Below are 23,593 nucleotides of genomic sequence, written 5' to 3'. Positions count from 1 at the left end.
TCACGTGACCGCTAGCCGGCAGAAGTTGGACGTCGCCCGTCCATCCCAAAGCACGACGAACCACCAGCCCGTTGCTGCTCGCTCAATCCCCTCCCCGACGCCCCGTCCGTCTCGCATCTAATCTCTCCTCCTCTCCTCCTCGAGGTCTCCGTCTCCAGATCACCATGTTCTCCGTTCGCGTCGCCCGTGCCGGCCTCCGTGCCACCGCCCAGCAGTTCTCCGTGCCTCGCACTGCCGCCGTCAACGGTCTGAGGACCTATGCCACCCCGGCCCAGGATGTCAAGCCTCCTGTCTCCCTGTTCGGTGTTGACGGCACCTATGCCACCGCTCTGGTATGCGATACCATGTTCCTACCCGTTGGTTGCTAGTCGTGGCTCTGAGGTTCCCTTGAATCAATGGCACGGAAGAAAGGAAGAAACACGAAAGAGGGGGAAAAGGCGGACGGGAGACCTAAGAAAACAAAAACAGAGATTCCCACGTTCTAGCAACCTCTTGATCACAGAACTGGACAACTTCAGGAAAGCTCCCTGGCTAACCGATCGTTTTCGTTTCTCTGTATAGTTCACTGCCTCTGCCAAGTCCGCCAGCCTCGACCAGACCTCCAAGGCTCTCGCCAGCCTCGGTCAGACCCTCAAGGCCGACCGCAAGCTGACCACCATCCTCTCCGCCCCTACCCTCACTGTCGCCGACAAGCAGCAGATCGTCCAGGAGCTGCAGAAGGTTGCCGGTGCCGACAAGGGCGACATCCTCAAGAACTTCCTCGCTACTCTGGCTGAGAACAACCGTCTCGGTCTCCTCGAGGGTATCTGCGACAAGTTCTCCACCCTCATGGGTGCTCACCGTGGTGAGATTGAGCTGAACATCACCAGTGCTCAGGTATTCTCTTCTTTCGGGCTTTTATATTGTGGGGCTTTATACTGATTGTTGGGAAACAGGAGCTCGACACCAAGACTGTCAACCGTCTCGAGAAGGCCGTTTCCAAGTCCGAGTTCAGCCAGGGCAAGAAGCTCAAGGTTGTCACCAAGGTACATTATCCATAATATCCCGATTTACGCTATGTATACTCATATGTTGAAAACAGGTCGACCCCGAGCTCGTCGGCGGTCTGGTTGTTGAGATCGGTGACCGCACCATCGACCTCAGCGTTTCCTCCAAGATTGCCAAGCTCAACAAGGCCCTCACCGACGCTTTGTAAATTACCTAAAGAATCCACCCAAAACACAAGAGGGATGCACATGTTCACATTAGGCGTCTCTTGAGCTTCCATATTTAGTTTATATCAACTCCCTGTACCCCTACCGAATCGATCTACCTCATTCATCCTCTATATATCTTGCTAGCATGAGCTCTAGTTCTGGAGTCGAATAGACAGAATTGAGTTTTATATCACCCATTTTGGGAGAATAATGTGCGGGTTCTCACTAGTAGTTTGACAGCTGAATAATATTTTAAGCTACTGTACTATCTAACTAACATTCAAAATATCCGACCAATGAGTAAATCTATGCAGCAGCTACGAAAAATAATAATAATAATAATAATAATAATAAAATGCGCTTTGAAGGGGGATTCAGTTTGGTTGTGTTCGGGGCCCGCGGGCAACTGGGGACACGGCACGGGACGATCGACGCGGCATCCTAACTTATGAAACAAGTGTCCTCCCTTCAGATGTCCTTTCTTCCTCTCCTCGTCCCCAGTCCCCCAACCAAGATAACCCGTGACCAGGGTATCAATTGACCATGACGACCAAATCTAAAGATGTCGAGCTGTCCGACGACATTCAATGGATCGAAACTCCCGCCCAAGCTCCTCCCAAGTTCGAAACCGGCGAGAGCTGTGGAATCGCCCTGACCAATGTCAGTCAATTCCTCCATCCCCATTGCTGGCGTATTGCCAAGCTGTCCAAAACCGTGCTGACGACTTCTTCTCAAAGGCCAAAAGCATCAACAATCCTCCCCTGCCAGCAGATGGTCCTGGAAATGAGAGCTTCTCCAACCTCCTGTTGGGCGGCGCCATCATCGGAGTCCCCGGGCTTCTGACCTACCTGCTCGGTGGTGGAAAGAAAACCTTCATCTTCTTCACTCTCGTAACCGTTCTCCCTGTCCTCGTGGCCTTCTGGACCTACACCTCGACCTTCAGCCCCCGCACCAACGAGAAAGTCAAGCTCCCCGGCCGCCCCGTTGAGCACTACATTACCTTCAAGCGCGACGAAGACCGTGCGAAATGGAGCGGACGCAACAAGATCCCCATGCAGACCTTTTCGGAAATGTACCTGGACGGCCTGGTTGACTTCAATGGCGATGTGCTCGAGATCCTGGAATACCGCCACGACTGGGCCAGCTTCGCCTTCACCTGGGATCTGTTCAAGTTCATCGTCGGCACCTTCTTCGTCGATGTGCTCTTCCACACCAAGGCCCAGGATGAGGAACAAATCCGTCCCAACTACGACCGGGGTAACGACCACTACGCCTGGTTCCTTGGCCCTCGCATGATCTACACCTCCGGAATCATCTCCGACCCCGATCGTGAAGAAACCCTTGAGGAACTGCAGGATAACAAGATGGCCGTTGTTTGCGAGAAGATCGGCCTCAAGGAAGGCGAGACCATGCTGGACATTGGCTGCGGCTGGGGTACCCTTGCCAAGTTCGCCAGTCTTAACTACGGCGCAAAGGTGACCGGTCTCACCATTGCTGAGAACCAGACTGCCTGGGGTAACGATGCTCTCCGCAAGGCCGGCATCTCCGAGGAACAGAGCCGCATTGTCTGCATGGATTACCGTGACATCCCCCGCACGAAGTACGACAAGATCACTCAGCTGGAAATGGGCGAGCACGTCGGTATTCGCAAGCTTACTGGATTCTTCCGCCAATGCTATGACATGCTTAACGATGATGGATGCATGTATGTGCAGCTTTCGGGTCTGAGACAGGCTTGGCAGTATGAGGATTTCATCTGGGGTCTGTATCTGAACAAGTACATCTTCCGTGGTGCCGACGCTTCCACTCCCCTCTGGTACTACGTGAAGTGCCTTGAAGGAGCTGGCTTCGAAGTCAAGGGGTAAGCCACCATTCCTACTACCCCCGTCCTCCAAACAAACACTAACATTAACTCTGTGATTAGTATCGACACCGTCGGCGTCCACTACTCCGGCACCCTTTGGAGATGGTACCGCAACTGGGTCGGCAACATCGAGGCAATCAAGGCCAAGTACGGTCCCAGATGGTACAGGGTGCGTATACCCTTCCCCCTCCACTTCTTAATCTCAACACACATCTAACCCCCAATTCTCAACTACAATTAGATCTGGGAACTCTTCCTCGCCTGGTCCGTCATCGCCTCCCGCCAAGGCTCCGCAACCTGCTACCAAATGGTGGTGGTCAAGAACCTGAACTCGACGCACCGTATCAACGGATTGGCCAGCCAGTTCGGTCTTATGGGTGCTCTCGCTAAGAGCCGGGAGGCGGGCAAGTCCCGTCTGCCTTAGACTTGATCTTAAATCGTCTCTGTGAGATGATGATCATCATCAATTGATATGCAATTGGCATTGGACGGATACGTAATGTTACTATGTTATGTATGAAATATGTTCATGAAATATGAGGTGGATGGTGGGACAGATGAGTGCTTTGGATATGATGTGATAGAAAGATATGATTTATGCACTATGAACCTATCATTTCAGGATTTATCGCAGCGCTAATCAGTTTACTTACTGGATGTGGTTGGTTGGCGTCTGCGATGGGGGAGGTTATTGTATCAGGAATATGGGAAGAAAGATTTGTTGTTATGATTAGATAGATATTTAAATGAAATGGAATGAATTCTGGTAGAGATAGTGATCTGGTTAAGGGTGCTGCTGTCTTAAGGATCTGGTAGAGTAACTTAGTAGTAGATTCATGCTAGTACTAGTGGCACGGTGGGAATAAATATCTTCGTCGATACGTACTGTTTACTAGTAGTAGTATAGATGATGAATCCTTTTCCTCACTGATACTAGTTCAATTCAATCTGGGGTTTTCTCTGCGAATCAGGTACTAGTTCGGGAGTTTCACTCATCGCGAGTTCAAGTTGGAACGACCAGTGAGTTGGAACGATACCACTGCATGACAGTTACTAACGGTCTGCTACTAATAATATTTGTATTTATCACTTTTTAGTATCTTGGATAATATGTTTTCAAAACTGGGACTCCCAGTCATAATGGCAGTAGACACTGGGTGACTAGCATACAATGTTGTGAAGTTTCAACTAATATATAATCATCTACATCGTCTAGTACAACCTATGTGTCCACAACCATTACTAACATGGAACCTTATCATCATCCCCTATGCAAGTCTCCCTCCTCTAGTGTATCGCTCAGTGTCCATTCGGGACTCGATCAGCCTGTGCTTCAAACTCGTCCTCATACGCTCCCATCGACGCCCGACTGCGAACACGCTCGAGCTGACTCTCCACGTACTGCGACACATGTTCGTCATCTCCAAATCCCAGTCCTGACTCGCCGAGTTTCTCATCATCATCCAACGCTGATTCTGGCCCAGGCGTGCTACGACCTGTGAAAGCAGACTCAAAGTCACTGCGGTTTCCGATTGACCGACTGGTGGATGAGCGGCGCACGCTGGGGCGACGGCTCCCGCGTGGTCGCACTGTCCGCGAAAAGATGTCGTCAAAGTAGTGCGATGCTGCTGCGAATGGCGAGCGGGGGGTTTGTGGGACTCGGCAGTTGATTCTGTTGAGTTGGTTAGAGTTATTTATAATAAAGGGACATTGATTAGCGTCGCATGGCTTACCCCGTATCGTGGATGATCTTAGCAATCAACCCGGTCCATCCACACTGGTGAGATGCTCCCAGACCCCGACCAGTGTCTCCGTCGAAGTACTCATGGAACCACATGTAGTCTTTCCAGTGCTCATCGAAGTCGAGAAGGTCGGAGCCATTGTAGACGGCACGACGTCCTTCGTCGTTGCGCGCGAACAAGTGCTGTAACCGGTGCTGGATCTCCTCCGCCACATGTCCCAGATGCATATACTCTCCGGAGCCTGTGGGACACTCCACCTTGAATGAATCGCCATAGAACATGTAGAATCGTAGCAGAGACTCGACGAGTAGGAAATTGACACACAACCAGACCGGTCCCCGCCAGTTGCTGTTACCGCCAAAGAGAGCGCTGTCAGACTCACCAGGAACATAGCTGACCCGGAACATCTGGCCGTTCACCTCCATCGAGTAAGGATGTTCCTCATGGTGCTTGGACATGGATCGAATGCCGTGCTCTGAAAGAAACTCCGTCTCATCCAGCATCCTTTTGAGGATCTGCTCCAGACGGCTCTTGCTTACGAGGGACAGGAGGAGCCGCTCATCCTTGCCACGGTGCTTCATGCTGGCGATATTGCGCTCTGCCACGTCTTGCCGGTTCTCAACAAACCATTCCAATCGCTTCTTGAAGGAGGGGAACTTGTTGATCAACTCGGGCTCGAGGGTGAGAACAGCGTACAGAGGGATCAGGCCAACGAGGGACCGGACGGGAAGCTGCTGTGTCCAAGGATCACCATAGGAGATTGCGTCGTAGTAAAATCTACCCAAAGTAAGCAATTGATAGATATATAAGTAGAGATAGACACGGCTTACCCATCGTCCTCATTCCAAAGGGACGTCTCCTGCCCTCCGGACTTGAATGTCATGGCATCACTGATCAAAATGAAATGCTCGAAAAATTTAGATGCAACTGTGCGTCATTTGTTAGCCGATGAAGGTCTTGGAAAATATAGTATGCTTACTGTCTTCGTAGATCCGCCGGTGCTTAGCGAGTTCGAGGGCGATATTCAGCATGCACAGGCAGTAAAATGCCATCCAACCTGTACTATCAGCCTGCTCTAGGACACCCCCGGTAGGAAGAGGCTCCGATCTGTTGAATAGCCCAATATTATCCAGGCCCAGGAAGCCACCCTCAAAGACATTTTTACCCTCAGAGTCCTTGCGGTTGACCCACCATGTAAAATTGAGTAACAACTTCTGGAAGACTCGTTCCAGGAAATCAAGATCCTGCCGGCCATACATCTTCCGCTCGATCTTGAATGTCCGGAACGTGGCCCACGCGTGGACCGGTGGGTTCACATCACCAAAGTTCCATTCGTACGCTGAGAGCTGCCCGTTCGGATGCATGTACCATTCCCGGGTGAGAAGGTCCAGCTGTTTCTTCGCAAAATCAGGGTCTATCATGGCCAGCGGGATGCAATGAAAAGCCGTATCCCATGCACAGAAAAATGGATACTCCCAAGAATCAGGCATTGAGAGAATGTCGTCCATGTACAAGTGCTTCCACTGTTGGTTACGGACATGCTTCCTACCCGGCGGAGGTGGAATGAGACCGGGGTCACCATTTGACCATTGATCCCACACGAAATGATAAAATTGCTTATTCCACAACATGCCAGAAAATGCCTGTCGCTGAATGTTGCGTAGATCATCGCTCATGGGAAGCGGGCTGATGTGGTAATAGAAGTCGTCTGCCTCGGCCCTGCGTTCATCGATGACATTATCCAGGACCTCTTCATCCAGAAATGTACCCCTTTTACGCGAAAATTTAAATCGAACGACAGCGCATTCTCCAGGAGGAATTCCTTCACCTTCATTAAAGGCGTACCAGGCACCGAACTTGGTGCCCTTGTTCGCAGGGTTGACTGTGTCCTTTTCTCCATTGACAATGAGGCGATGGAAGGCGTCCTTCACGTATGGTTGACTGTTCTTGGTGTTCCACAACAGTTCGTTATTCGTTTCGTTCTCTGTGAACATCATTTGAGGGAATACATCGTCCTGACCGTCACCAACAGGCGGCGAGGGGGCGAACTGCACATATCGCTCCCCAAGTTTATGATGAGATGTTTTGGCTATCATGGGATGCACCTTTTCGACGGATGGTTTCTCTTTTTGATCTTCATAGCCCCAGGACCAGGTGTTACGGAACCAAACATGAGGGATGATGTGTAACGGGGCAGGCTCTGGTCCTCGGTTGTAGGCGATGATGCGGAAGAGCAGTTCTTCCTCATCGTCTTCTTCTTTCGCTGTTTCGATGAAGATGTCCCAGTATCGGTTGTCGTCGAAGATTCCCGTATCAAGAATTTGATACTCGCGGTCTTGCCTTGAGCGTTTGCCATTCTCTTCCACGAGTTCCTTGTAGGGGAACTTCTTCTGGGGATACTTGTAGAGGTATTTCATGTAGGAATGCTGAGAGCGCAATTGAGTCAGAAGGGCCGCGGGATCCGTCCACCTTGGAGAATTGAAGCACAAACCGTCGGAGTATTATCAACGTGAAAATGAGCTTCCTTGATGCTTTCGCCATGGTTACCTTGAGGATTCGACAACCCGAATAGGCGCTCCTTCAGAAAGTCGCTAGACCAGGGTGAGCTTGAGATTCAATTAGCCGTAACGGGGTAGACCCAACGTACTCTTTCTCGTTCCAGAATGCAAAGGCAATGTTCTGCAGGTTGTGGGTATCTGAGACACCGGCAATCCCGTCCTCACCCCAGCGGAAGGTCCTAGACCGCGCATGATCATGAGAGAAGTCTAGACATCACTTGATTAGCCCTGGCCGCGCGGCACACATGTGAACTGAGGGACTTACAGCTCCAAGCATCTCCATTCTCCCTGATAATTGATGAAACAGAAGGATCAGTAAATGTCGCTTGTTTTCTAGTCCAGATACCAAATGGATGTGGATGAATTGAAGACTTACGAGTAATCCTCGCGAACTGCGGGGCATCAAGGTTGGTCATTAGTCTAGGTACTTTCCAGCGCGATTTGGATGAGACAGGTCGTAGAGAAGCATACCAGTAGCCCATTGCCTCTCTGCCACATACGGCCCCCATCGTTTCCAGTACCGCGAGTGTTCACGGTCCTCTCTCAGGCGACGCTCTTCTTGGGATACGTACTCGTGCTTATCAATGAGCACCATGATTGGAATTAAGGTATGCTGAGGCTGAGTAGTTCAAGTGGATGAAGAAGAAGACCAGCTCCAAAAAACAATCGCGCGGAAGAAAGAACAACGAAGGAATTAAGGAGTCCGAGATATCGAGGGGACGAGAAGACGGAAGAAAAAGCCTGATAAGAGACGAAGGGGAAGAGGAGGGCCGGGATGAGGGGTTGGGGAAAGGCGCAGAGAGGAACAGGGAATGACCGGGAGCTCAGGGACCAGTGGCTGACATGGTAGGTCGCACCGACGCAGCTCCTGCAGGACACTTCACAGTTCAGAGCTCAGTTATCTATCGTTTTGGGGGTCTGGACCGTTGCTCGGGCGCTTTCTGTCTGGGGGGAGTTCCAAGGTCCGGGGGATGATTCTGACATCATTGGTCCTACCCGAGGAGAAATCATGAGTAAAGCTGGTTGATAATGCAATTTAGGTTTTCACTTCCACTCGGGGCCGATATTGATAGAATCCGAGAGGATACATTCGATTTTAAATGGGATATAAGAAATTGCGTGAACAATTCAAAATAGCGTCCTGTCTTGTTGATGTTTCATTCTTCTGCCTCAAGTTCTTCTGCTGCTGCGCTCAGATACCCTGTTCCGTTGCCACCTCAAGACTCAGGCCACTATACTGGCCGCCCTACAAACCCAATGGATACCATACATACTATACTGTACAGTACGAGTTTGGTATCATCATGCAGGCCCGGCATCGCCATATTCGGCTAGCAGATCAGATGACAGGCCAGTATCCATTAAAAATGTCGTGCTTCGCCGGACTTTGGCTTGCAGATGCTGATGGTGAAACCATAACATGTCTTGCAGCCCACCCGCCTCACTAAAAGTCAAGTTTGTTGACAATATTAATATCAGGACAGGCAGATGTCAATGTGGTGACATTCACGCCAAGACGACGGAAATGTTTGCTGGCAGCCATGTTCGCAGCAGATCATCCAAGTAGTCCTCTCATACATCTGATACCCATCGCTAGTACCTAGTCACGTCTATACAATGGGGAAGCAGACTGACTGGGCCCTCCCCTCGGAAATTCTTCCGTTGGGAGACAGAGACGTACAGTCTTCGCTGAATCGACCGCGCTCCTCTTCTTTAGGTAGACGCGTCATATTGGAGGTCCGAGCAGCGAGGACAACCTGCAGACTTCATTCTTGGGTACAGAGAAACGTGATGTAGACGATGGCCTGTAGGCGTGAAGGTATAGCCGGACGCTCCTCGACAACAGATGGAGGTGCATTGTATGTTTTACCTCTTTTCTTGTATCGCTCGAGGAGAAGAAATCGGTACAAGTACAAGTGGCGGCATTGCTGGTAGCAGAGGATGTTTGCAGTCCGAATGGGAATAATTCCTTCAATAGTCCAAGGGAAGGGGCAAACGCTGCTGGCGGATGGCCCGCGATAGGGCAAGAAAATCCTCCGCTAGTGGCATTAACGTGGCCTGGGTTAACTACCCCACCTTCATGCTCGCCTCAAGTACAATATTGACAAGATGATGTGCGCTTTGCAGCCACACGTTGTCGGCCCAATTCGTGATGCGGTCTGCATCAGGCCAGTGGGAAGCTTTTAACTTGCAGCGATGCGACCGCATCGGCTTTCATTGACTGATATCAGATTCTAGATTGCATACAGCTGTCCTATATTGGCACCAGATATGCTGCACTGTGCATGGAAACCTGCGCGTATTTCGGCACGCTATCGGTTTTGATCTATTGACCACCCCTCACCCGTCTGATATAGATGTGCAAAGAATGAGGTTCCATCATGACACCCTAATATAACTGCATTACGTGGCCGACATGGATGCCGGTCTTTCGCTTTCGTTATATTGAGACACAAATGCCAGAAATTTGAAGACCATATAAATGCCAACATATTGACTGTGTAAACAATATTTAACGCCAAATATGACTGGACGACAAGCTCGACTGTCTCTCCGAAACTTTCGAAGATTGGGATGGCCCGCACAGAGGCGAATGTGGTCACCACCCAATACGTCAGGGGAGGGAGCGACAAGTGAGCCGCGCCGGCGTTGTTTCCCCTCCAAGCCTTGATCGGCGTTGACGTGGTGGAGGGAAGCAATGACGGAGCGTCCAAGCCAACAGAACCGATTTCTCCAAACCTGCCCGCCAAATGAGGATATATAAAAGATGAAAGCAGTGAAGTCGAATCCGTAATCTCCCATCCCAAACCTTGACCCAGATTATATGCTGATAATAACCGACCCCGGCCCGTCAAAGGCAGTCATGAGTTGCGGCCCTGATTACGCTGTTGTTCGTCGCCGCTGGAGTATTGGCCGGCGGAATCCGTAGGGGATGTTGATGCTGAGGTGGATGCTGCAACCAAGCGCTGTCAGCAACAATGACGACCGTGGCAGATATTGTCCAGCTGGGAATCCTCACCTGACTGGTAGAACCGGTCCCCTCGTTGCGCCGAAGGAGACCTTGTGTTGTTTCCGTCGAGGACCAAAGACTGTCGGGCTTTGAGGCGTTCCTCAGCTTCCCGGATCCTAGCCTGAAGCTGTTCTAATTCTCGCTCCTGAATCATCATTTGGTGTCTCCTATTGTTGACAGGCTCGTCAGTTTCGCCGCATCAACACAAGCTTAGAAGCGAGACAAGATCGCAAATCATCAACAACCCAAGTGGAACCTACTTTTGATCGATGGTCTGTGAAAGGTGATTGACATCGGAATCAAGCGAAAAGGCGCTATCCAGCGCGGATGAGAAGGCTTGTGCCATGGTCCTGCCACGTCTTGGTCAACACCAACGTTGGGGAGAGAAGGTCGCAAGAGAGGAGAACGAACGACTGTGGACGGTTCTTGGGCTTCCATTCTTGATCGATGTCCGACATTTTGTTTAGTGGTTGTCAAGGGCGTTGGGTTATGGAGCACTGGTATGGAGGATCGAAGCGAAAGGGGGGTAAGATGAATGCGAGAAGGTTAGGAAGGGGGGAAAAGGAGTATGTGAAATGAAGTCCAAGACGTGGGAAGGAGTTTAGAAGCGCGCGCGTCAAGAACGGAACAGGGGGTTATTAAGTGGATATGATAGCACGGACGGGGTGGACCTTGCGCTCAGAGTATTCAAGAGTGGACAAGGCGAGGAAGAAAAATCACCGAAGATTCGAAGAAATTGATTATATAGAAGCTTTGATGACGGAGACCAGGACCGGCCGGGATCTAAGTAATAACTATAAAAGGGGGCAGCGAGGACTTGAGCGATGGCTGGAGGGGAAATCGGCAAAATTGCGGACGCCGTCGCACTACTGGAGACCGGGCAGGTAGGGAGGGACCACTTTTGGGTTATTGAGTCCGATGGGGATGGATGGATAATGACAGGGGCTGCACGATCGGCGGGGATGACGATGGCAAGCGCTGGGGGGAAAGATGGAGGTGGGATGCAGGGCCGTCCGCAGCTTTAATTTCGTCGCAGGTAAAGAAGCAGCCGTAGAAAGGCGATGGAAGCGATGGCGAAGAAAGAAGGAGAGGATGGAAGGATAGACGAAGGGTGCTGGGTGTCAGGTCTGTGTCAAAGAATAGTCAATTTAGGTAAGTTGAAACTCATCCATGGGTGGTTCGGGTGCTCCATGATTGCCTTTTGAGGGTAAATAGTGCAGCTCCATCCTCCTCACTAGTTGGGCGGTAGTGGAATTGCATCGTCCACTCTGCCTGGAAGGTGCCCCTGAATCCCGTCCCATCCTTCCATGACGGAGCCGCAACCAATGGGAAATTATACTATCACGTGAGAGCGGATCTGCCCCTGTTTTGAGTCTTGGTGAGGCCACTCACCATGACTGCCTTGCTGCCACCCCCCCGCCCCTCTTTATTGCCACCCGGCCACTCGTTTCTTTCTTATTGAAGATCCCAGTTGCCATCAATCTATACACCTTGTTGCACGACGCCGTTTTTAATTTCATCTTCTGAAACATTGCAACTACGGTGGCCATACTATACTATCTCCTCACGGGGCCTTTCCACACGGGCTTATGGACTGTCAGTATCAACGTCCGCGTCTCTCTATGCATGCCCTTTAAATCACATCCTGATCGTGATCGGCCTGTGAAGAGTTGCTTTTTCCTTGGATGTGCCCATTAGAGATACTCGCATAGGTAGTGACTAATAAAGACTGCCAAAGAGACCAATTTTGGTACACCACCCCAGCTATTGATATTTACATGTCAAATTCCTAGCAAAGCAAGCTCCAGAAGATCGCAACCTTACCGTTTAGCCCATCGCGATTATGCATGTCACTTACGAGAGCGGCCACTAATGCGGTGATCCCTATTCTTCCCTCTCAGCTTGGTTCTGCTTGCCAGAAATAGAATAGGACTCGGCTTGTACGCGGAGTCGGAGTCAGCTCAACTGCAAGTTATGAATGAGCTAGCTCCTATTTTGCATTCCAGGAAGGGTTTGGTAGCATCTGGCGTTTCAGGCACCGATGCTCAATCTGGGATATTACATTGATCTGTCTTTGATCTGTCTATAGGCCTAGTCCAGAGTATTTATAGCTGGGACGATCGATTTACATATCACAGATGTGCTGCAAGACGTCCGTGTGTACCTGCATATAACTATTTTCGGATTGCACAACATTCTTCCTCACCAAGTCCATCGGGCTGACTATGGGCAGCCTGCTATTACAAAACTTACTACGGAGCACCCAGAAACTATCGCATAATGACTTTACTCGGAATATAGACTCCTTTCCCCTTGTTTGGTACAGGAAAACGAGGAGAAACTCGGCCCGAAGACATGCCCGAAGCCGTTTCTCCAATCCAGTAGGGCAGCGGCCACATATCTGGAAGTCGGCCAAACTTTGGTGACCTGATTCAGAGAACACCTGCTGAATATGCGGCCGACATCATGGTTACTGAATCAGGTGACGAGTAAGTCTTATTAAAATGCCGCACGCTGCGCGGATCCGACGGCAAATCCTGAAGGATGCAACCAAAGAGGGTCTTCTACAACAATTGACTAAGTCCGGGTGGAAGGTAACATCAATTATGTATAGCTAATCGTGAAGCAAATCTAATGATACCGACGGCCTGCCATGCTATTGTACTCTCCGTTCATACTCTATCAATATGAGTACCTGGTATTTTTGACTGAATTGATCACACCTGAGCCCCGAGCTTACCTTGATCAGGCTTTATCTTTGAACATGGCTCTTTTACGGTAGGCTTGATTCTTAATGTAGCCATAATCGAATTAGATACTTTTGGTGATAATGTATGGATGTAGAAGCTGTGTTTCTCACTCATCTGCGTTGTATGCGTTGCTGCGCATCAAAGCCTCGGGAATGTATGATACGGACGGCATGCCGGTGAGCAGCTCCGCTTCCAACTTGCCGATATAATCGCAGTAGATGTGGCTGGTCTATGTTGGGATAAATCCTACTCAGTAATCTAGGCTGAGAGAAGCTAGCTTAACCATGGAATTAACATCGTCTCGGACATAACGGATAAGTACCTCCGAGTGTGTCGGAGGTGGCAGCTCATGCCCCGCTATTTAGTCCCCTTCCCCTCATCCCTTCGGTCAGCGTTACTGTTATTTTCCACAGCTCAAGATCCAATAAGCCTACAGCATAAATCGTCGATAAGCAATCATGGCATCCCTCCCCGCTGGAAGCTGCTGTTACCAAGGTGTCAAGCACGAAGGTGAAGCCAAGGGTAGCTTCTCGCAGCTCAATGATTTCGAGATCTACACCAGCTCTCCTGCTGACAAGTCCACCGAGAATGGTATCTTGGTGTATGTCATGCCTTTAGCAATGGCCCCCCGAAAGATCAAGCTAACAAAAGGAAGCATCACGGATGTGATCGGCCACCGCTTCATCAACGCCCAGCTCATTGCCGACCAGTTTGCCGCTAATGGCTACTTCGTTATGATGCCTGACCTCTTCGATAACGACGCCATCCCGCTCAACCGCCCTGACGGCTTCGATATCATGGCATGGAAGGGTGGCGCATACCACAAGGACAAGAAGCCCCATACTCCCGAGATCGTCGATCCTATCATCGAGGCATGCATCAAGGAGATGAGGACCAAGTACGGATGCAAGGTATGACTCCCACTAGCGGGCTGAAGTGACTATGAAAGGGTTTAACATCTATCAGAAAATCGGTGCCGTGGGTTACTGCTTCGGTGGCAAGTACGTTGTGCGCCATCTCCGCCCCGGCCAGATCGATGCTGGATACACCGCCCACCCGTCCTTCGTCGAGTCGGAGGAGCTGAAGGCCATCAAGGGCCCTCTGGCTATTGCTGCTGCAGAGACTGATGCAATCTTCTCTGCTGAGAAGCGTCATGAATCCGAAGAGATCCTGAAGGACTCGGGTTTCCCTTACCAGATCAACCTCTACAGCGGCGTTGCGCACGGCTTTGCTGTCCGTGGAGACCCTGCCAACCGCACGGTGCAGTATGCTAAGGAGAATGCTTTCTTGCAGGCTGTTCAGTGGTTCAAGGAGCACTTGTAATGATGTGACTTTTGTCTAAGATAACCTACCTAAAATGGGAGATATGATGACGTCAATGGAATGTAGGCTATATGGCCAATTATATCAAAAATTGTTAGACCTTCTCAATTTATGTCAATCACTTTTATCTGAAAAGATATGTGACTCGTCACTATCATGGAACGCTGATACCCGAAGATCGTTTTCGCCGCGTTAAATCCCCAATCTCAGGTAAAACAGAACCAGGACATTTTCCACTTGCCGCATAGCTTGACGTTGAAATAACCTCTTCAGAGTATTACTCTCGGTTCTCTATATTCACAAGTATACTTCCGCTAGTTATGAGTTATAGTAAGGCCAATATTACGCAAAAAGCATAAAATGCAGAAGACGCTAGCATCTATTCCACCAATGGGGGCTGTGAACGGGAGCATGTCAATGACAGGGCGCCGCAGGCATGGCCCAAGCGCAGTCTCTTATAACAGATCAATATAAGATAGGACTTTCTGTTGATCTCAATCTTTGACAATAGGGGATAGGACGTATTATACAGAGATTGCTCGTTCAATCCGGTTACCCAGACTTATACTCTCTGCATTTATGCATTCCGTCCAAGCATACTATGATATAGACATTCGCTCTTCTTATTCACTTTTAATTGCCTTCTATCTTTTTTTTTTCTAATAGAATCCATCATGATTAGACTATCAGACCAGGAAGATATTCCTAACGAGAAACCCCATGATCCAACAAACCGGTCTTCTGCCTCTCTCCCACCCATCGACCACGGAAAGGATGCCTGGTTCTTCCTTGCCGCGTGCTTCGTCATGGAAGCCCTAGTCTGGGGGTTCGCCTTCACCTACGGTGTCTTCCAAGACTACTACAGCACACTCCCCATGTTCCAAAACTCCAACAACATCGCCATCATCGGAACATGCGCAATGGCAAGTCAGCCTTTCCACCCCACCCCTTCCCTCCCTCCAACTAACTAAAACACCCCAAAACAGGGAATAATGTACCTCGACCTCCCCATAATCTTCACCCTCTACCGCACTTACCCTCACTACCAACGTCTGGGCTGCGCCCTCGGCGTCCTAACAATGTGTCTCTCACTGGGCCTCTCCTCCCTCTCCACAACCACCACCCACCTGATCATCTCCCAAGGCATCTTCTATGCCATCGGCGGAAGCATCGCCTACTCACCGTGCATCCTCCTAATGGAAGACTGGTTCGACCAACGCCGGGGCTTCGCCTTCGGCGTCATGTGGGCCGGCACCGGTCTAGGCGGCGCGATCCTCCCAATCGTCATGGAAACACTTCTCGATCGATACGGGTTCCGGATAGCGTTGCGCGGGTTCGCAGTCGTGCTGTTCGTGCTCACAGCCCCGTTGGTATGGTTCGTTAAGCCTAGAGTGTCGCCTGCAGTGCGGAATAGTACCGACCCAGCACAACAACAACAACAACACCATTCACCACGACCACGGCTCAAGGAGATCCGATTCCTCTGGACATCAGGAACATTCCTCCTCTTCGAACTATTCAACATGATCGAGGCAGTGGGGTACTTCCTCCCGTCTATCTACCTACCCTCCTATGCAAGAGCCATCGGCGTCTCCTCCGGCAGTTTGGAAGCTCTCACAGTGATACTATTTAACGTTGCGTCCGTGGTAGGGTGCGTAGTCATGGGGGCGATTATCGACCGGTGGGACGTAACGACCTGCATTCTGGTGTCGACTGTGGGATCGACCGTGGGTGTGTTTCTGATCTGGGGGTTTAGTGTTTCAATAGGCCCATTGTTTGTCTTTGCTATCGTGTATGGGCTTTTTGCCGGCTCGTATACGAGTACTTGGCCGGGCATTATGAGGGAGGTGGTCAGGAAGGATGGTGCCGCTGAGTCGAGTATGGTGTTTGCTTGCTTGGCGGCTGGTAGGGGCGTTGGGAATATTGTCTCCGGACCGTTGAGTGAGGCGTTGTTGGAGGGGATGCCGTGGGCTGGGGAGTTGGGGTTGGGCTTTGGGTCTGGGTATGGCAGTTTGATTGTTTTTACGGGCGTGACGGGGTTGGTGGGGGGTGGGAGTTGGGTTGTTAGGAGGGTCGGGTGGTTGTGATTGGTATATAGAGAGGATTGTTAGGGGTAAAGGTATTCAGAGCTTTTCATTTTTGTTGTAGATGTGTCGATGGATGTTTTGTTGGTTGTCATTGTATAGCTTCAGCTGGTCTGTCGCTATGCGTCTCCTACATGGTCAGCCTTATTTGGGACAGTGCCATTTTCACATGTCACAACACCATCAAATAGGAGTTGACAATTAATTAATAGCTTCTATCCCTGACTAGTAGCCATCTGGTCACTTTACTGTTGTGGCTGACTACTACTAGTAGCAATTACTACGGACCCTTCCGCCCCAATGTCAGCCCGATTCCTGATATAGTTAACGTTAACATCTACTCTGCACTAGCTTCTTTATCTTGGGCAGAGAATCCCAGCCCGTACATCGACTCAACACCAGGGAACAACGAACAGAAGCCACAGAAGTCATCATTACTTCGAGATAAGAATGAGTTCTCCAACGACGCACATTCCCACAGAAATACTCCGCCAGATCATCCACCATCTCCTACCTCAACTGTATCTGCCGGAGTTGTTGCGTGCGAGAAAAGTGAATAGTGCGTGACGGCCGCCCAGTAATTCTCCCAGGAGCATCAAACCTGACAAAATAGCCAGGCCTGTTTAACGAAGAGATCATCGATTATCTTATAAATGGCGAGGATCTGGAAGAGTTATTTACTTTCTTGACTAAAGAGAAACTGGACTCATCACCATGGGGTACTTTCCCTGATCGTCTGAAACGGCTTTACCTGCAGCGAAAGTTACGAGAGCATTCGCACAGACCGTGTGCTTTTACGTATTTCGTGCAGGAGGTGATAGAGTACCAGTTGGGGGATGCTCCTGCGTTGGAGGACAAGGATAAATTGACTGAGGGGTTGATTGATGTGGTGATAGCGGGGAACAATGATCCATCAAACATGTTCCATCGCCTGGTATGTCAGTGGTGGATCGATAAAGTGGACAACAGGTTCAATGAGCCGATTGAAAAGTCGATGCCGATTATCCTGGCCTGTATGGCCATCTTACGGGGGGACTGTGCGGAACTGAGCACAGCACTACGGAACGGTTTGGATCCAGAGCAGCCATGTCTACGATTTGGGGTCATCCCGATAAATGTCGCAGCTCAAAGAGGAAACAGAGAGATTGCTAAAACTATGGTGGAGCATGGGTGTTCCATGTGGTACACCTGGATCTATAATATCCCCATGAGTGCTTCGGCCATGGCTGGGATATCTCGGAACAAAGAGGCGCTGGGAATATGGCTTGAGCATCATCACCAAGAGGAACACGCTGACCCTACTAAGCCACTTTATGTATGCAGGCAAGCATTAGAGAAATTGGCGCGCAGGGGCGATGTAGAGCTGATGGAGTTCTTTGTGGAGCGGTATCCCCGGGTATTGAATGATCTCCTGGGGCCGTTGCGGCTGGCTGTTTGCTTCACACAGTTGGCAGCAGTGCGATGGCTGTTTGCTCGTCTCAGCGCTCCTCTTACACCTGACCAGGGTAGACTGTTGCTGCTCCGCGCTATGGAAGGCCCCTGCGCCTGGCAGCGAATATCGCAGATGGTGCAGCTGCTTCTGGAACTTGGAGTTAGTCCAAACGGGGAGTCTCGGCATAGGACGCCATTGCAAAAGGCCGTGATAGCTGGACAAGAAGAGATTGCCGAGATACTGTTGCAATATGGAGCGGATGCAAATGAATATCATCCGCGTAGCGCGACAGTGGGTAGACAAGCCCCGCTGATGTTAGCCGTCCGGCAACGGTCTGTGTCTATGGTTCGGCTGCTCTTGAGACATGGAGCAAATCGAACATATGTCATGAAGCGCAAAAGGTACACTATCCATGAAAATAGGGGACAAGTCCAGAATATGGAAACTGCGCTGATTGGACTTGGGTGGGAGGAAGAGCAGGTGAGGAGACATGAAGGCTGGGACTACTGGGTGCTCTCGGAAAAGCTGCCGCCAGTGACTCCGAAGCAGGAAAACAAGTCCGGCGTGCCCGGAAAGGCATTCCAGTCCCCCACGTGACCCAAGAGCAGCCAGTTCCCGTTTTGGGGGAAGAAACGAAAGGGGAGGGACTCCCATTCTGGAGGAAACAGAGTCCTTTCCTCCCGGTGAATTGCCCGCAAAGGTGATGCCATCCCATCCCCATCCCATCCTATCCCTCCCCCCGTCCGTCCCCTTCAGCCATCCATCCCCAGTCCCCGTCATCTCGCCTATCCTTTCCATCACTCTTTATTCACGATCCCATTACCGCTGTACGTAATTCAAATTTAGCTTCTTTTTTTCCCATCCCACGGCCTCCCTTTCGCGACTCTATCGCGTTCTCCATCCTTTTTGACCTTCCCTCCGATTTTTCCCTTGCGGTCGCCCTTCATTTTTCTGCGCGGATGGTCTGAACCGCCACCCCGACCTTCGCTCACGTTCGCGTCTTGTCGGCCTGGAATCTCAGGTATCCGTCTCCCATCCTGCTTCGGTGCTACCCACGACTCTATCCAGTAGTACGACGAGGGACTTTGTCGCCTTTCGGACTGAGCTCGTCGGGCCGACAATCCTGCGATTACTCCTATCACCGTGGCCCCAATCCCTAAATACTTCCCCCCCAGTGGCCGATTCGACGGGCAATGGGGGATGCCTCCTCTATCGGTCTACACGCCTTTTGAATCCCTCCTCTTCTTCCAGTCTCTCGCCGGCCTAGAATCCCCTCCCGCGAACTTCGTCTCCATCTCCGATGTGCTCCGCAACAACCCCTTCATTCGAGAGAATGCCGCCTACGATGCGGCAAGGCTTAGCCCCGAAGCCTTGGAGGATCTCTATGCGACGCTGATGCGAGATGGCTGGGATTCAGCAAACGCGGGACCCAACGGTCACCATGCTGAGAGCCCGGCCCCCAATAACCCCAAGAAGCGCAAGATATCCAGCCCTCGAGCGGACGGATTGGCGGACAAAGGTTACAACCACGCCAGCAAAGTGCCCAGGCTAGTGTCGCACCTATATGCCAGATACAAGGAGCTGGTAACGCGGGAGATCCAGAATGAAGAGCAGAGGTATAGGGATATTAGGAAAGAGATCGATCAGCTACAGGAGGAGGAACGCGATGCGCTCTCGGAGACCTCCGCAAGACCTCCACCAGCGCAACCGATTGCGCCCGCGAAGCAGGAGCCCGCGCCAGAACCGATGGATGTGGATGTGAAGGAACAGAAGCCAATTCAACGACCCCGCGATGAAGCTATGCCAGTTACGACCCCGTCGGTAGCTGCTGATGTTAAGCAGCCTTCACTGGAACCGCAACGGAAGGAGCTGGATTCAAGCAAGCAGCCCGCGCAACCTGTCGCGCACCCACCGCAGGAACCCCGGCCTCTGGCCGCGCCGTCGGTACAGCCCGTCGAACTGCCACCGACAAACAAGGCAAAGCTCCAGCAACAGCCTCAGCCTCAGCCACTGCCGCAACAACAACAACCTCAACAGCCATTACAACCGGCACCTCGTCCTCAGCCCAGCCCTCAGGTAGCAACCGGTCGGCCGCCTCAGCAGCCACCAGCCCCGAATGGAAAGGCATTCCCGACACCATCACAACCAGCTATTGTGCCCAAGAATGCCCCTGTAAACCACGCACCAGTGGCCGCGCCACCGGCTCCGTCGCCAAGACCGCCCAATGCCTCAGTACCCAGCCCGGGTGTCGCACGCCCCCCCGCTGTTACACCTTCGCAAGCTCCACAGAAGGCAAGTGTGCCAGTCCCTTCCACTCCGCAACAGCCAGTTCTGGCCAGCAAGCCCTCTGCCAAGGATGGACAGTCTGTTCCAGCTGCTAGCCCGGCGCCTCAGCGACCTCCGCCCCAGGCTAGTTTCCAGCAGTGGTCTCTAAACAAACCTCCACAAACGCCACAACCTCCCCCAGCATTCGCAAAGCCGAAACCAGAGCCGACGAACGCCGCTGTTTCTGGGCGACCGGTTCAGTCTCCCTTCCCTCCACCCACTCCAGCCTTCGAAAACAAGAAGGGACCGCAAGGACCACGCCCAACACCTGCTCCGTCAACTCCAGGACCTGTGCCTGCGGCCGCCCTCACACCTGCCCAGAACATTCCACCACCCGCGTTCCAGACCCCGGTTGGACCTGCGCAGGGTTCCATCCTTTCGCGGCCACCTAGCACGCGGCCTCTCCGGCCTTCGATTGACACGGGCGTTCTTACACCTGGCTCTCTCACACCATGGAAGCGGACTCCACGGCTGAGCATTCCCCACTCTCCTCGTTCGCCCGAACGGCCACGGCCTGAGGAGATCAGTCCTATCAGTGAAAAAGCGCCGTCTTTGCCTGGTTCTCGTGAGCCGACACCAGAGGAGCCTGAGCCTCGCCGTCGAAAGCGGAGGACCGAGACGAAAAGCAATGGAACTGGCGCTGATCAGACACTGTCGATTGATGCAGAGAGCAAGGGAGGGACTAAACGGAAGAGTGAGAGGGGAACGCTGTCTAGCGGTAAGGACCGTGACAGGAGCACAGCGTCGTCCCGAAGCCGAGGAAGGTCTGTGTTGTCGCGGGACGAAGAGTCCACAGCGGATACGGGGACTGGCTCCCAGGCGAAGATCAAGCATGAAGTGCCCAGTACTCCAGCTGGTATCTCAGAAACGGCAGAGCCCGAACGTCCTTCGGTCAGTCGGCCGAGCAGGGGGCGGCCGAAGCGCAAGCGTGCTCCGAGTGAGAGCCTAGAGGCCGAACCTACTCAGTCGGAGCTTAGCCAGCTCACTCGCGTTGATCCTAATCAATCGACGTCGTATGTAGTCTGCGCGCGCAACTTTCCCCGGACCGGAGCTCCCATCATGAGTGAGCTTAGCATGCACAAGGTTGCAGGCACCTTTTCAAAGCCGCTGACAGAACGTGACGCACCGGGATACCGCGATCTTATCTACCGGCCGCAAGATATCAAGACCATCAAGTCGCTGATTCACCAGGGTAGCAGGGCGCTGGCGGCGGCTACAGAGGCAGCGAGCACACCGGCAGGCGACGGGGAATCACCGGCGCCGGGTACAGGGACCCCTTCGAAGAATGCAGTCCTTATGTTGCAAAAGACAGAGGACATTATTCCCCCGAAGGGTATCGTGAATTCGGCGCAGCTGGAAAAGGAGTTGATCCGTATGTTCGCCAACGCCGTGATGTTTAACCCTATCCCTCAACGAGGCTTTGGGCCTGCCTTCCCTATGATCAGCGATAGCGGGTCAAGAGAGAGCACGCAGGTTCCCGAACAGGAGGAGGGCGGTATCATCAAGGATACGCTTGAAATGTTCGAAGATGTCGAGCAAGCCGTTACGCGATGGCGCGCGGCGGAGCGGACGGCGGACGAGTTCGCCAGCAAGAGCATCCTCTCGCTGCGGCGAGGAAGTGCCAGTGACCTCAACACGGATAGTGCAGATGAGGTCAAAGGATCATGAACGATGTATGCCGCACTGTAGCGTACTTGATTGATGTATTATTATTATTATTATTACCCACATGTTCGGAAAATAGACGAATGCTTTCCACATGTTCCGCAAAGAGAACATGGTAATTCTATTTCATAACCATGAGCTTTTGTATCCCAGACAAGCCTAAACCACATAACTAGTAAAACACATCTATAGTCATTCATATGCATCATGCAAAAACATCACTTGACATCCATCATAAACCTCACGCCGCAATCGCCTGACTCGGCTTCGTCCTCCCCAATCCCTCCTTCGCATAAAAGTCCATCGGATACACTCCGTTATTCTCCGTCTCCCACCCCTCCCTCACCCCCAGCGCAATCAACGCCTCATACGGCGTCAACAGAGGTCTCGCAAACGCATATCCCCAATCAATACTCAACCGCGGACAAGCAATCTGCACCCAGCACTCCACATCCGCCATGGACGCCAACTTCCCGGGGAAAATCTCACTCAAGAGGAGATTCACAAACGGAATGCCCTTCTCATTCAAATGCCTCTCAATCATCGCCATCGTATTCGGATTGCCCTGCCGTCCCAACGACCCCAGAATAATCCCCCACTTCTTCGCCGACTTCGCCGTATTGATCGCATCCCGGCGCAGCGTGTGCATCTCATCATGAACATACGTCTCCCTGGACAGCGTTCTCGAATACGGATCATACCGATACGCCGGAATAGCCGGGTTATGGATCATCGCGGACTCGAGATGAAAGCGGCCGTCGCCGAGGTAGAGAAGGATATCGACCTCGTCAGCGGAGAGGGTCGGGGAGGTACATCCTAGGATTTCTCCCTTGGAGAGAGGCATGATCTGCGGGATGAGGACCTTGAAGCCTGCGCGCTCGAGAACGGGTTTCAGACCGTGGAGAGTAGCGTTGAATTGGATGGTGCCGACAGTGGCGATGGTTTTTCCTGGCTGGAAGTTGCGTTCGAGGGTGGCGATTAGGTGCGTGGTGTCGATGCTGATGTCGACGAAGATGTAGAGGGTTTTGATTTTGGTTACGTCTACTGGGATCAGGCAGCTGTGGGCGTAGTGGACGAGTAGATCGCATCCGAGTGCGCGCGCTGTGTAGTCGTCGATGCAGCAGGCGCCGTAGGTCACGTCGCCCATGATGAGGGTTTCGATGCCCGGGCAGAATTGGGTGAGGATGTCGGAGATGGTGGTGGCGAAGATGAGAAGGCCTTCGGGGAATTGGAGAGCCACACGTTTGGCGCCGGAGGTGCGGATGCGGTGGATGGTCTTGGGTATCTCGAAGGAGTAGTTGCGTGGGAGGAGTTCGATGGCGGCGAGGATTTCCGGGTCTTCGAGGATCTCCGGGGGGACTTGGTTTAGGGTACGTGGGGTGCGGCGGGGGGCGGCTGTATATTTATAAAAGTGTGAGTTGGTTGGGAAGTTGGTGGTGAAGCTGTGAACACATGTAGTGTTGGCTGATAGAGGGGTACTGACCCTTTTGTATACTGGTAGTCTCGACATTTTGTGCGGTGGGTGCATCCTTCTGTGCCTGTGCGTCTGCTGTTCGGCGACCGACGAATCTCTTCTTGGGCTGTCGCAAGGGGGCGCTCGATGGCGCGGAGTCTTCCGGTATGCCGTTCATGGTGTAATATGGG

At 51.9% G+C, this 23,593-nt stretch overlaps 9 protein-coding genes across 9 annotated transcripts; 6 read left to right on the top strand and 3 right to left on the bottom strand.

Moving 5' to 3' along the window:
- Window positions 1–164: 164 nt before the first annotated feature.
- On the top strand, window positions 165–1,195 carry ATP5 (F1F0 ATP synthase subunit 5; the record flags this gene model as incomplete). The annotated part of the gene is made up of 4 exons (XM_041686039.1): window positions 165–332; window positions 562–876; window positions 936–1,025; window positions 1,082–1,195. 4 exons carry the CDS (start codon window positions 165–167, stop codon window positions 1,193–1,195), a joined length of 687 nt encoding a protein of 228 aa, XP_041540063.1.
- A 544-nt stretch (window positions 1,196–1,739) lies between these two features.
- On the top strand, window positions 1,740–3,484 carry MT1 (sphingolipid C9-methyltransferase 1; the record flags this gene model as incomplete). Its single annotated transcript, XM_041686038.1, has 4 exons — window positions 1,740–1,856; window positions 1,934–3,057; window positions 3,121–3,229; window positions 3,302–3,484. The coding sequence occupies 4 exons, from the start codon at window positions 1,740–1,742 to the stop codon at window positions 3,482–3,484; spliced, it is 1,533 nt and encodes a 510-aa protein (XP_041540062.1).
- Window positions 3,485–4,359: 875 nt separating this feature from the next.
- AKAW2_21235S (uncharacterized protein) lies at window positions 4,360–7,955 on the bottom strand (the record flags this gene model as incomplete). The annotated part of the gene is made up of 9 exons (XM_041686037.1): window positions 4,360–4,732; window positions 4,794–5,579; window positions 5,633–5,729; window positions 5,782–7,228; window positions 7,294–7,393; window positions 7,450–7,567; window positions 7,626–7,648; window positions 7,737–7,752; window positions 7,832–7,955. The coding sequence occupies 9 exons, from the start codon at window positions 7,953–7,955 to the stop codon at window positions 4,360–4,362; spliced, it is 3,084 nt and encodes a 1,027-aa protein (XP_041540061.1).
- A 2,266-nt stretch (window positions 7,956–10,221) lies between these two features.
- Window positions 10,222–10,828, bottom strand: AKAW2_21234S (uncharacterized protein; the record flags this gene model as incomplete). The annotated part of the gene is made up of 4 exons (XM_041686036.1): window positions 10,222–10,313; window positions 10,380–10,537; window positions 10,631–10,720; window positions 10,782–10,828. The coding sequence occupies 4 exons, from the start codon at window positions 10,826–10,828 to the stop codon at window positions 10,222–10,224; spliced, it is 387 nt and encodes a 128-aa protein (XP_041540060.1).
- A 2,750-nt stretch (window positions 10,829–13,578) lies between these two features.
- Window positions 13,579–14,443, top strand: AKAW2_21233A (uncharacterized protein; the record flags this gene model as incomplete). Its single annotated transcript, XM_041686034.1, has 3 exons — window positions 13,579–13,721; window positions 13,776–14,031; window positions 14,087–14,443. The coding sequence occupies 3 exons, from the start codon at window positions 13,579–13,581 to the stop codon at window positions 14,441–14,443; spliced, it is 756 nt and encodes a 251-aa protein (XP_041540059.1).
- Window positions 14,444–15,117: 674 nt separating this feature from the next.
- AKAW2_21232A (putative MFS monocarboxylate transporter) lies at window positions 15,118–16,530 on the top strand (the record flags this gene model as incomplete). The annotated part of the gene is made up of 2 exons (XM_041686033.1): window positions 15,118–15,366; window positions 15,430–16,530. 2 exons carry the CDS (start codon window positions 15,118–15,120, stop codon window positions 16,528–16,530), a joined length of 1,350 nt encoding a protein of 449 aa, XP_041540058.1.
- Window positions 16,531–16,977: 447 nt separating this feature from the next.
- Window positions 16,978–18,556, top strand: AKAW2_21231A (ankyrin repeat domain-containing protein; the record flags this gene model as incomplete). Its single annotated transcript, XM_041686032.1, has 2 exons — window positions 16,978–17,086; window positions 17,145–18,556. 2 exons carry the CDS (start codon window positions 16,978–16,980, stop codon window positions 18,554–18,556), a joined length of 1,521 nt encoding a protein of 506 aa, XP_041540057.1.
- A 603-nt stretch (window positions 18,557–19,159) lies between these two features.
- AKAW2_21230A (uncharacterized protein) lies at window positions 19,160–21,952 on the top strand (the record flags this gene model as incomplete). Its single annotated transcript, XM_041686031.1, has 1 exon — window positions 19,160–21,952. The coding sequence occupies one exon, from the start codon at window positions 19,160–19,162 to the stop codon at window positions 21,950–21,952; it is 2,793 nt and encodes a 930-aa protein (XP_041540056.1).
- Window positions 21,953–22,190: 238 nt separating this feature from the next.
- dph1 (2-(3-amino-3-carboxypropyl)histidine synthase) lies at window positions 22,191–23,580 on the bottom strand (the record flags this gene model as incomplete). Its single annotated transcript, XM_041686030.1, has 2 exons — window positions 22,191–23,344; window positions 23,433–23,580. The coding sequence occupies 2 exons, from the start codon at window positions 23,578–23,580 to the stop codon at window positions 22,191–22,193; spliced, it is 1,302 nt and encodes a 433-aa protein (XP_041540055.1).
- Between the last annotated feature and the right edge of the window lie 13 nt (window positions 23,581–23,593).

Source organism: Aspergillus luchuensis, chromosome 2 (assembly GCF_016861625.1).
Source record: "Aspergillus luchuensis IFO 4308 DNA, chromosome 2, nearly complete sequence".
In the NCBI taxonomy this organism is placed as follows: Eukaryota; Fungi; Ascomycota; class Eurotiomycetes; order Eurotiales; family Aspergillaceae; genus Aspergillus; species Aspergillus luchuensis.
Note: the sequence above shows the minus strand (reverse complement) of the source record. Positions and strands in the feature narration are given on the sequence as shown.